The sequence below is a fragment of the Cebus imitator genome, unplaced genomic scaffold, assembly GCF_001604975.1.
Source record: "Cebus imitator isolate Cc_AM_T3 unplaced genomic scaffold, Cebus_imitator-1.0 Scaffold76, whole genome shotgun sequence".
NCBI classification, from domain to species: Eukaryota; Metazoa; Chordata; class Mammalia; order Primates; family Cebidae; genus Cebus; species Cebus imitator.
This window is the reverse complement of record NW_016107391.1, coordinates 5,991,121-6,004,003: the sequence shown is the minus strand read 5'-3', so window position 1 is coordinate 6,004,003 and position 12,883 is coordinate 5,991,121. Positions and strand designations below refer to the sequence as shown.

The following is a 12,883-nucleotide window of genomic DNA, read 5'->3' as shown; positions in this document are numbered from 1 at the left end:
CTTGTGCTCAGGACTCAGACGCTGTTCTGTCTTCCAGGACTAGTCTGTGTGTCTCCTTTTAGCACCACAGTCCTGGGTGGGCCCTTGTGTTAGAATTTCTCACCTGAAATTTCAGTAGCCTGCTTGCTTAAAAACATCCATCTAAAATTTGTCAGGTGTTCATGATGCCAGCACTGTGTAAGTCACTTTGTATCATTATCTCAGATAATCCTCCTAATAGCCTAATGAGGTTGGCACTATGCTGTATTATTCCTACGCAAGAAAACGAGGCTCTGAGAGATGAAGTAACTTGCCTGACATCCCATGGCCAGAAAGCGCTAAATGAAGACCTGAACTGTGTGCACAGCAGAGCCTTCTGGGCTCTTTTGCGTTTGCAACCAAAAATGCACTGTGCTGCCTCCTGGCAGTCCAGAATCAGCATCCTGAAGTCAAGGATGGGTTTTTGGTTCGTGCAGCAAATCCCAAGTTGGGCTCTGAAGTCAGATAGTTTGAAACTACGTCCTTGTCTGTGGTTAACGTTCAAGCTTCAGTCTCTTTGGCTCTGAAATGGGAACAATCTACCTGCCTTATAGGGATATGGTGGAAATTACATGAGAGAATGTGTTATCATCTTCATTGCTGTGCTTAGCACACAGTAAATGTTAAGAACATGTTGCGGTTGGGTATGACGGCTCACGTCTGTAATCCTAGCACTTTGGGAGGCCAAGGCATGAGAAGACCAAGCCCAGGAGTCTGAGTCCAGCATAGGCAACATACCAAGACTCCGTCTCTACAAAGAGTATAACAATAAATTTACAAAGCATGTTGGTGGAATGAATGAGTTAAAGTTGCCAGTGAAGCCAACTTTTACTTGGAAATAATATTCTCTGCCCCTTTTATGTCCTCTTAAAACTCCACAAAGATGGGATTTGCTTTGGGAGAGGGTGAGTCTGATGCTGTGCATGGGTGAAGAGGCTGGATGGAGTGGAGGTGGCAAGGCTTGGAGTTGTTTGCATCACTCAGAGGGGTTATCCCATAGAGATAATAGATGGTGGGAAGAACTTTCCATTTCATTTGGAAGGCAAGGACATCTCCATTACTCTAAACACCCTGCTCATCAGCCACAAAACTTAAAAATCAACTGGATGCATCGCTACTGAGGAGCAGACTAAATACTTGGTTGGCCAGTCATGTCATGTCTCTGCTAGTCTGGGTGTAGAATAGACTGCTAAACATTGCTAAACCCATTGAGAGTGCTTTTTGGGTAAAGATGAGGTATAGGTATTTACATTTTGACAAATCACACAATGCCTCCCTGTCCTTGTGACTTTATCTCATTTCTCCAATTGGATTATTATATTTAGTTCAATGAGGCATGGATTTGGGCATGTTGATTTTGTGGAACTAATGGGTCCATATCTCATATTTGTTTAGGTCCACAAAGGTGAGATATTAACCCAAAGTTTGTGAGATATGGACCCAAACGTGATTGGGATTGCTAGAACAACGTGCTATCATGTTGGCTCTACTGGCCCCTAAGGTCTGACACAATGGCAGCATTTTATGAGAGGAGTATGGTTTGTTTTATTAAGGTCTGGAAAATGTGGACAATTCAGTTTGCTGAGTGTGTGAGTGGATATGTAAAAGACATGTGTTTTTAATCCCAGGACCTTCAAGAGCTATCTAGGGGAAAGGTCTAAGTAGACCTGCCTTTTCTTTTTCTTTCTTTTTTTTTTTTCATGGCACCCAGCCTTAGCAGCAAATGTTATTTATGTGTTAAAGTGCCCACATTGATGGGCACACAATAAATGTTAAATCACAACAATTAAGTCTAATGAGGATTAATGGCTGTCCCACAGCACTGCCTTGGCTTCCTGGGATGCCTCCTGTATACCCTGATTACAAGGCTCTGCCTGGCTGGTCCTGCTCACGTCAGTTCCATCTTAGTGGGGTCACCTAGCTGTGCCCCATTCTGCATTGCAGGCTCCGTCCTTCTTCCCCCACCCTGTCGGGAATGTAAGGCTGCCCACCCCTTGCCTCCTTTAGCCTCTTCGGCATGGCTTCTCTCAATCCTCTTTCACTCTTACTCTCACACCCACCTTCTTTCCTCCATATTTTCTTTGCCCTCCTACTTCCTCCTTCTCCTTTACCCTCTTTTCTCCTCCAGTTTTCTTTGTTCTCCCCCTTTTATAGCGGCTTTCCCTTAGGAAGCTCCCCCACCCCAGCCTCGGGCTGCCATATTCCCACAATGTTGTTGCCTTGTGGCTGAAACAGCTCATTTGCCCCAAGTGAGAAGAAACCAGGGGAAGTCAGGACAATATATATACAAATATATAGCTAAACCGACCCCACATAAGGTTGTTTTTAAGCACGTTGTGCTTTTCTTCTTTTTTTTAGAGTCTCGCTCTGTCGCCCTGGCTGGTGTGCAGTGAGGCAACCTCAGCTCACTGCAACCTCAGCCTCCCAGGTTCAGGCTATTCTTGTGCCTCAGCCTCCCGAGTAGGTGGTATTATAGGCACGTGCCACCATGCTTGGCTAATTTTTGTGTGTTTAGTAGAGACGGGGTTTCATCATGTCGGCCAGGCTGCTCTCGGACTCCTGACCTCAAGTGATCTGCCTGCCTCGGCTTCCCAAAGTGTTAGGATGACAGGTGTGAGCCACCACACCTGGCCTCTGTTGCGCTTTCTTGAAGTCAGACTATTTGTCTAAACCCTAACCCCATATAGGATTGTTTGTAAGCATGCTGTGTTTTCTAGAAGTCTGACTATACAGCCAGGATGAATTAATTGTCCATAATACCATGCATGGCCCTATCCACAGCCATGTGCTTTCTTCTTATCTATCGCATAAGATTACATGTGGGAAAAATGGACCAAGAAGCTTAAAGAATGATAATCTTGTGATATTTGGTACTCAGAGATCTTTCTGACCTTCTTAAGTGGAGGATACTCAGGTAGCTGACGCCTAGTTTTATTGGGTTCTGAAAATGTTCAAAGTATCCTCCTCACACCCCTTGCAGAAATTCTCCCTTTGCAGCCAGGATCATGACTTTACAGAGGGAAAAAGATATGGCAGCTACTAGTGGCCAGTGCAGAGGCCCCAGATGATGGGAGAAGCTGTTCTAATGCTTGTTGAGGATACTGCAAGGTGAAAGAAGCAACGCCAACAATCCCACCATTGTCACACTCCTGCCACAGCCCCCTTTAGGACACCATAGAAATTCTACACAGTAACGCGGGAATGACAAGAGGCACACTCCATGCTGGGGCATAAAGTGGGCACAACAATTTTTCACTCCTTGGTCTGAGTAAAAACGAGCTCTGAGGCATCAAATCATGATGTTTGTATGTTTGAAAGGTCACCCAGTCTATCCTCCCACCCAGGGCAGGAATTCCTGCTTCCACCTTTCCTTTCCTGGAGGTAAAATAGAAAGAACAGGGGCCCATGCTCAAGTCCCCAAAGAATGTCAGGATGCCCTCAATGGAGGCAGATTGTATTTAAATGCAATTCACCTCTTTGGGCTCCAGGAAAAGCCACCTGCAGGTTCATTTGCTGGGAAACACAGTCTGCATGGCTGAGGAAGTGGACCCCAGGATTGCGGCCTTGCCAGGAGCTGACTTTCTCCGGAGGCCTGTCTGTTGTCCGGAGTGGCAGCCGCTTCGGTGGGCAAATAGTACGGTCATCTCTGGGCCCACGGAGGCTGCTTCAGGCTGGGATGCCTTGAGGGTGGCTGGCTGTTCAGGCTTTCCAGAGGTGGGATGGGAGGTATAATGTTTGGTGGGAGGAGGGCTGTAATTCTGAAATCTCACGGTTTTGACTTGCTGCAAGAGAAAGGAGAGAAAATGGACACGGGTGAGTGGGAGACGTCAGTTTTCCTATGCTTGCCCCCACTTGAAATGCCTCATTTGTGTTTACTCTGCAAATATCAGTGCCTACCGTGAGTGTCAAGTGCTATGATGGGGGAAGTACAAGATGCTGAGAGTGCAGAGGACCCTCTAACTCCAGCTGGAAGTGGAGAAGCCAGGGAAGTTTTCCAGAGGCATTAAACTTAGAACCACAAAAGGATTAGGACTTATCTGGGAGAAATAGGGTAGGCCACTGCCTATGAAAACAGCCTGAGGCAAGAGGGTAGGATCCCTTCTGGAAGATAAAAGAAATTTACCTTGACTCTCTCCTCTCTACCTACTATTAAGGCTAATCTCAAGGCTTTCCTTTTGTTTGAGGCCTCTCTCCTGATAGAGATTTCCATATGGCCTTACAAGTCCTTAGAGCACAGTTTGCAAACTGGACACCTGCTGGCTGAATTTAGCCTGCAGAATGTTTGAGGATTTGATCGACTTTCCAACACATAAAAATTGGGAGATTGCAAATAAAAATCAGAATTTCATATGTCTTACCCCCCCCCCCAAAAAAAATTAAAGTTCTGGCACACTGGGCCTATGCCTTATTCCGACAACAGCTGGTCAGGCCTGAGAAGCAGGGCCCCCTTTATATGAGATACAAGGTCTCCAGCTTATGCAAATTCCCCCTCTCTCTCTTTTCTTTCAGCTCGTCTCGCCTGTTATATATCTGTCAGGTACCTATAGGTACAGTATTTGCTTTGGCCAGTCTCTATCTTAGCTACTGCTCAGGAGTGATGTCTTTTTTTTTCCATGCAATTCAATCCTAGTGTCCCCACTAAAATCTGAGTTTCTAAATACTTTCTGACCCTCATCATATCTAGCCAAGGTCTGGGCATTTATGAAATGCATATGGTTGTATCTAAAAGCTTGGAGTAATGGGCAACTGGGGCCTAGAAAACTTTGAATCATTTCTGTAATTCAGAACAAGAACTCCCAACATTTATATCTGTCAATGCTTTTTCCAATGCCTTTCCCAATGAGCTTATAGCTTAGTATTAAAAGCATGAGTTTTGTATCAGATCTGGATTCTACTCCACATATATGTGTCAACTGTGTGGCCTTGGGTAATCTTGAACTCCCTGAGCTGCCATTTTCTAATTTTAAAATGAGGATGAAACTAATGCCTATTTGAGAGGGTTGTGCCAGGATTAAACAGGTGGGGCACATGAAGTACTCAGTACAGTGCCTGCCAGCTTGTTAGTACTCAGTAACTGCTTAACCAACCGGGGGAATTGCATCCTCTTTCCATTCTGAGGGGAATGGATGATGATGGTGGAATGACGCTGATGGCAGTGGTGCTGGAGGTAGTGATGGCGATGATGTGATGATGGTGATGATCCATAAGTTAAAAGACAGCAATAAGCCTCACCTAACTTTCTTACTGTCTTCTCTTCCCGCCTTCCCTTCTGCTTCAAATATATTATGAAGAACTTAAGTCTTTTACAAAAACTCTTATGTCTGCTAGTGGGAAAAGTCCTGGACTAGAAGTTGACAGATGTGACCTCTGCCACGGAGGTCACAATAAGTTAGTTGGAGTGATTATCATTCAGTGTGACCTCGATGTCACTTACATTACCCTGTGTCTCAGTTGCCTCTTTTTTTTTTTTTTTTTTTGAGACAGAGTTTCACTCTTGTTGTCCAGACTGGAGTGCATTGGTGCAATCTCCGCTCACTGCAATCTCCACCTCCTGAGTTCAAGTGATTCTCCTGCCTCAGCCTCCTGAGTAGCTGGGATTACAGGCGCCCGCCACAATGCATGGCTAATTTTGTATTTTTAGTAGAGACGGGATTCTCCATGTTGGTCAGATTGGTCTTGAACTCCTGACCTCAGGTGATCAGCCCTCCTCAGCCTCCCAAAGTGCTGGGATTACAGGCGTGAGTCACTGCACCCAGCCATTTGCCTCTTTTATACAATGCATAATTATGTGTCAAACCCTATGTAAGCACTTTACATAATTCATTTAATCTCCAATACTGTGTGGCCATTACTCATTCTACCTCCATTTTACAGATTATGCAAAATAAGTGTTTCAGAAGGGTGAATGAAGTATTTTGACCAAAGTCACCCAGCTAGCAAGCAGCAGAGCTGGAATTCAAAACAAGATTTGTCTAATGCCAAAGTCATGCTTTGTTACAAGCCACTTTTGGGCTTCAAAAGATGTATAAAATATTCAGGAAACATAAAGGAGACTTGGTAACACACATAGGGAGGGTGTGAATGATGTAGGGATATTGGCCATGGCACAGTGGGGAGCTGGGGAGGAGGAGTGTTGTGCGTGAGGATTCTTTTGAGGCTGCAATTTTGGTTCCATGTCCACCAACACTAAAATCTCAGAACTGAAACACTGTGCAAAGTGGAGGATCAAAAGAGTCAGGCCCCCAATGTCACTCTGATCCTACCTTTTCGATGCCATTTCTTGAGTTTTCTGGTTTCACCAAGATGGATGGTGGGGCAGACGCAGGTGGTTTTGGCAGAGGCTCACTCTTGACGGGGATTTCCTTGCCTTCCATGATGAGGGAGCTGGCTGCCGAGTGGATCCGGGCCTCGCTGCCCCTGCTGATGCACGTGAGGGCGGGCTCCCCCGTGGGGGCAGGCTTGGGCCCCATCTCCACCACCACGGCCGAGGGGGAGGAGGGGACCCCCTGTGGCTGGTAGAATTGGAACTGCTGAGGCCGAACGACCATGGTGGGGCTGCGTCTGAGGGAGCCTACCACGAGAGTGGGGATCCCAGACTGGACGGGTCTCTGCAGGGATCCATCTGGGGGATTATAAGACAGAGAGGTCAGCAGCAGGGGCGGCTGGCAGTAGGTTGGGTGGGGCTGGGTAAGCAGTGCATCCTGGTATCCCAGAATAGATAAGTGCTTTCCTAATCTGACTGCATTCACATTCTCTTGGGGTCTTTCAAAGGTGACTTTATTCTTTTTTTAGTGCTGTTTACTGATGCTGGCAGCAAATAGCTCTCTGGCTGAATGGTGTGCGTGTGTGTGTGTGTGTGTGTGTGTGTGTGTGTGTGTGTGTGTGTAGAGGGGCTGTCAGCAGAAGGTATATTGCTTCCATTCGCCTTCAGTCTCTCTCTCTCTCTCTCTCTCTCTCTCTCTCTCTCCACACACACACACACACACAAAGCAGACACAGAGGCAGGCAGACCAAATAGGAAACAAATGACAGAATCAGAGACAGGAGATCGAGAAAAACAAAGGAGAGGCAACTGAGAAGACTGGGAGAGAGGAAAATTAGAAAAGAGAGAGGAGGAGAGAGAAAGTCTGACCAGAGACTTGCTGTGAAAATCCTAACAGAAGCTTTAGGCATGTGGTGGGGGTTGCTGCAGGGAGAAAGGGTGAGTGGACACAGGCAAATTTGGAAAGGGTATTCCACAGTGAGGGCTGTGTGGATGGGCTTTGCAATGTCTCATGACAGATCTCGAATCAGACCTCCTGGGGAGCCTGGGATAAGTAAGTCTCCTCACCTCTCTGAACCTCAGTTTTCTCATTTGTAAGCTGGAGATAATAACAGTATGTCATTGGGCTGCTGTGCGAATTGCGTTCTATTAGGTGTGCAGTGTTAGGACAGTGCCTGGAATGTGATAAACACTGCATGTTTGTAAGCTATCATTATTTTTGGGTAAAGGATAGCATATCCTAAAAACGCTAGGTCCAAGAGTTTGGTTTTGTCCCTTCCTGAGCTCATTCTTCTTCTTCTTCTTCTTTTTTTTTTTAATTGAGATGGTCCTGTCTCAGCAAAAGGCCATTTCTTTCCCTGAAATTCTCTGGCAGGCAGGAGACCCCCTGCCATCAGCTACATATGTCCTGTAGCTGACCTGGGGGATCGGGAGTTCATTGCATTCTGTGGGGAGGTGGAGGAGATACCCCTTTCTCCATAAGGGTCTCCCAGCATTTAGAGAGTTGCAGGTTTTATCCCAGCCAGAGCTGCTAGTCCTTTGTGACACTCCACAGACTCGAGTTTGAATCAAAGTCATTTGTGTCCCGCACAGAGGGCCTGAGCCAAGGCCACGTCTGCATCGTGACTCTATCAAACCAGATGTGTACATGAAAAGCAGGACGCTCACTTAACACAGTCGGCGTCCTCAGCTGCTGCAAGCAAGCCAGTCACTGTTTACACAATGTGACCTTTCAATTTAGACATTTATTTTTCCACAGACAGCCCTGTGAGGTTCACGCGGTCAATTCTCCTGTCATTTCTCTTTGCTCTGGAGAGATTGACAGCTTGCCAGCCTCACCTTGGGAAAAGACAGAAAAAGAAAGCCTCTGGGACCTGGGAAGTCAAAGAAGCACCAGGCAAACATGTCCTTAGGCTCTTGTAAATGTATGAAAAATTGGTCTGATGCCTTATCTATTTATCTTGTCAATTCCTAATTTCCCAGAGAGTTAATGCTTTCTTATTACATGTGCATACAGTGCAAGCAGTCGAAGCTTCATGCCAATCAAGATTTTGCTAAGGTGGAGAGGGAGTATATTAAGGAAAGTGTGAGCAATTGCTTTTGGGATGCAACTCTGCATACCTAAGTGGTCTAGACTGAGTGTGAATGTTTCTTCTTTTTTTCAAATCAAATATATATATATATATATTTCCTTGAGATAGGCTAGACTGGAGTACAGTGGGAGACTGCAGCTCACTGCAGTCTCAAGCAGTCTCAACTTCCCCGGCTCAAGCCATCCTCCCGCCTTGGTCCCAAAAGTAGCTGAGACCACAGGCATGTGTCACCATGATCAGCTTGTTCCTTTAATTTTTTTAGCAATGAGGTCTCACTATATTGCCCAGGCTGGTCTTGAACTCCTGAGCTCAAGCGATCCTCCCACCTCAGCCTCCCAAAGTGCTAGGATTACAGGTGTGAGCCACACACATTCAGCTGTGTATGAACATTTCAACCCTAAGTGAGTTCGTGCTCTGGATGAACCAAAGATGATTTGATTGTAGTAGCAATGATAGTAATAAAAAATACTATATAAAAAACTAATACTTCTTGACAGATTATTATGTGCCAGGCACTGTGCTATCAGTCATACATGGGTTGTTTTATTAAGTTAACCCTGACGAGGCAGGAATTTTTATTTCCCTTTTACAGAAGAGTGAACTGAAGGCTGAAGAAGTTAATCATTTGCTCAAGGTTATTGTGGTGGGTTTGCTTACAGTGTGTGTGTTGAGGGGAGCGGTGAGGGAGGTACAGGAAGGTGATGGAGGGAGGCATGGTTGAGTGGAATAAAGTGCCCAGAGTCATGGGACTGGAGGTCAAGTAGGCTGCCAGATGAAAAAGGCACTGGACAGGGAAGCTAAGATATGTGCTTTCTTTTTAACGAAAGAGCTTTCCTTTAAAAAGGTCATATTGTCCCACACATTATTCTTCTGCCTTGACCAATCATATTGCATTTTCATTAATTCATTTGTTAAGCTCATAAGAGAGATCGCAGAGCTTAGTTTAATTCAGAGAAGATAGAATAAATCATATTTATGGGGCTTGGCTAGTTGTCGTCTTCTACAGAGGTATAAGAAAATAAAATCTTGATGTTTTGTAGAAGAATTGGGTTTCAAACACTGTTTACAATGCCTGAAAAGGAAGTCTTATGTGGAAGTTCACTATGTGTAGAGAAAGGAGCATAGTTCTTAAGATGAAGAATCTGCATGCATTGCCATGTGTGCAATGTGGATGTTGTGATGGTAAAAATAAAGCACGGTGCAGAACAATGCAGTGAGTATGGTTAACAGGTGTGTGTGTTTCCGTCTATCTATCTATGGAAGAGAACTTGGGACTCAGTTAAGGATACGAGGGAGATTTGCTTTTGTACAATTCATATACAATAAACCTTTTTAAGAAAGTTCTATGCATTCATTACTTAAATAACATAGTGGGAACTAGGGGCTCTGGTCACTGCCTCCTTAATCCTTATTTCCTACTTCCACACCCTGCCCTCCCAACCCTTCCTTCTGTTTCTCTTGTGACACCCCATGAAAGATTCCCTGGAGTACAGTTTGAGAAGCACTGATCCAGCAAATGCTCTCATCACTCTGTCTTAATAAGAGCCAGTGTTCACGCTGGGCATGTTCTAATTACATGTTGGCATTCAGGGCTGCCATCACCAACGTCATTCAACAAGCATGTATGAAGTAACCTAAGGCCATGACATTGAGTTGGTATGACACTTCATTCAATAAAACTCATCATTTGGGAATTGTACAATACCGTTTGCAGGGGCTTAGTTTAAAGTCAAGATCCTGTTTTTGCAAAGAGCATCCTGTGTACCCCGGGGTCAGATCCCACCATCACTTAGCTCTAGGCACGTACCTCTCTGCCACCACTTACTCTTTCTCATGCTGCTCCGCCCTTTCCGAAGAGACCCTTGTCCTAAAGTCCCAGGGCCGGCTGTGCTCCTCACGGGGTTGACTATGGCGGTGGGCACAAAGACGGATTTGAAGGAACGGCTTTGCCGGGGATCACCTTCTGAAATGCTGCCTTGGGAGGACACAGAGGAGGTGGATAACGTCCATGTGGCGTAGAGACCAGGGCTCCGGGAGTCTGGAAAACTAGAGGTCTTTCTGGTTTTGGACATTTTTTTTAAAGAGAAGAAATAGAGAAAGAAAATGTTCAGTCAAGAGTCCTATTTAAAAACCTATCAGCTTCCAACCACATACCAAATGTGGCCACTTCTCACCTTCTTCCCACCCATACACACCCATTTTGTCAACTATAGGCTTAACTAAAGTTGGCCCCACCTCCTTACACCCGGGTAACTGTGAGGGTGTGCTGAGGGAAGGAATGTGGGGGTGGGGGAGTGGATCATATCAAGGCCTTGGTGGAACTAGAAGACTTGAATTTCATCCTTTCTCACTCCAGCTCTGATCATTCCTCATCCCACATCTTTTCAGCCTTTAAGCTCAGAGCACAAGATCCTGTATGTGTTTATTTCATTTTGGGATGGCAAGTTCTTGTTCACTCAATGACTTTTTCACAGATTCAAACTCTTTGAAGGCAGAGATTTTATATGACTTATATCTCTGTTTTCTGCATATACTATGGATCAATAATCATTGGTTCAATGGCCGTCCTGCTGCTTTCTGCACTGACACCAGCCATTTTGGCTAATAAATGTAGAGCGCTTACTGCATGCCAAGCATCGGCCAAGTGCCTTGCCCATATTATCTCATGGGTTCTTTACAATAGCCTTCTGAGGTAGGTACTCTTAGTGCCACTATTTTGTAAATAAAAAACCACAAAGACTTACAGTTGCTTGCTCAGGCAACTAGTTGAACCCGGGTCTAAGAGGGCTCTCTGTTCTTACCAGTGAGCTGTACCTCCTGACTAGTTGGAGCATTTATCATTTGGTAGCAGGAAAAGTCCTTTATTCTGCCTGAAATAAATGAACTAAAGCAGCTGGTAGGCCCTACACATGCCTCCATAAGACTCTAATTCTTTAGCCTCGGGCTATGATTTTCAAGCATTGCATTAAAGTTTTATGAAACAACAATCCCTTATCCACTGTTTCCAGCCGGCAGCTCCCTGAACTCCAGGGGGACTGACTGTCATTTTATATGCTTTTCTTGCCCTTTTACCAATCCATTCCCAACATCACATCTCCTATTGAGCAGTCCATTAATCACGTTGTCACCCTGTTGATTAAGTAACCTCTGTTAATTTCCTGGGAATAACCAACTCAACTAAGACCCTGGCACAGAGATGCCATGTGGTTTCCTTCTTACCAATGCCTCCAAGTTTTCCTTTAGGTCATTTATCCTCATTTCTCCTCTTTCCCTTTTTCTCCCCTTCTTTTGATTGACAAAGTAATATACAGTTTAACAACAAGCCATTGTTGTATGAAGATAAGTAAGGCATTGTTTAATTGTGCTCAACGCTGCCTGAGAAGTATATTCAACCAAGTGCTCTAGGAACTGATGCTTACAGAAAGGTACTCACACACATAGCTGTCAACCTGTCCCTGGTCCCCAGGGTGGTGTAGCCAGTGAAAACGAATAGGGCCTTTTATTAGAGAGGAGTCAGACCATATTCTGGGGACAAGACCTGGGCAGTGGGGAGAAATCCCCAAATTGGCTTCCATGGCAGAGTGTCGCTGATCTGCCTATCTTTTGAACACAGGCTTCAACATATTGGCTGTTGCAAAGTGGATTGGCAATAGGAAAGACAAGTTCCAAAATTTTTCCCATCAGTAGTAGCAGCAAAGTCAGAATACAGCTAATTAGGCCCACACCAGCCTTATTCCATCAGTCCCTTCTTTGAATGACTGTTTATAGACCAAGGTGTGACCTCATTTTTCTGAGCTCAGCACTGAGCTAGGTTCCAGGAACTCCTCAATCCCAAGTTCCCCATCCAACACACTGAGTCCCTCTATGTCTTTCGGCAAAAAGCTCAGCACTTACTTAGCACTCTCTTCCAAAGTTAAAGCAGTTTACTATCAAATATTAATTAATCCCCATGAAACCCCCAGATCTACAGACATTATGATCCTTGTTTTTCAGATGAGGAGACTGAAGGACATTCTGGGCTTAGGTGGGAAGAGTGGATGTTGCCTCTGATTTGCTCCACTGTGCAGGTTCCTGTGTTCTTTTCTTTACCTGGGATGTTAGCCCTTAAGAGCTGGCCCAATATTCAAAAAAGGCATCACAAACAGTAGCTCTACTGTATTCGCCACTGGCGGCAGCCTCCCTGTAAGGAGAGCAATTGGATCTTGACAGTTTTTGTATACTGTCAAGAGTTAGAGGTAAATGAGTGGTGGCCAACTGATCACTTTTCTCCACCCATAAGGCACCAAGTGTGCATATATGTCTGTGAAAGTTGCAAGAAGGAGGAATATCCTGGCTAACTGAGCAGAAGGGAATTTACTGGGAGGACAGGAAGTAGAGGACTTAGAAACAAGACCCAAGGAGGCTACAGGGAGCTCAGCAGCAACAGGAGGATAATCACATGTTGTGGCTGTCTCATCATGAGTGGTCTCAACTTTGCCCACATCTTTTCTTCCGTTGTTCAAATTTCTAG

General features: G+C 45.2%; 1 protein-coding gene across 5 annotated transcripts in view; it reads right to left on the bottom strand.

Moving 5' to 3' along the window:
• The window catches only part of SH3RF2 (SH3 domain containing ring finger 2), a 148,800-nt gene that overhangs the window by 12,609 nt on the left and 123,308 nt on the right, over positions 1-12,883 (bottom strand). For 3 of the 5 annotated variants that reach the window (XM_037739903.1, XM_017532314.2, XM_037739905.1), the window contains 3 exons: positions 10,199-10,431; positions 6,282-6,640; positions 3,447-3,800 (listed from right to left, as the gene is read on the bottom strand). In XM_037739903.1, the coding sequence (XP_037595831.1) occupies positions 3,525-3,800; positions 6,282-6,640; positions 10,199-10,431 (868 nt within the window). In that variant the 3' untranslated portion in view covers positions 3,447-3,524. Of the gene's footprint in view, positions 1-1,554; positions 1,985-3,446; positions 3,801-6,281; positions 6,641-10,198; positions 10,432-12,883 lie in introns of those variants that run through there. The other 2 variants (XM_037739904.1, XM_037739902.1) reach the window with 2 other exon arrangements.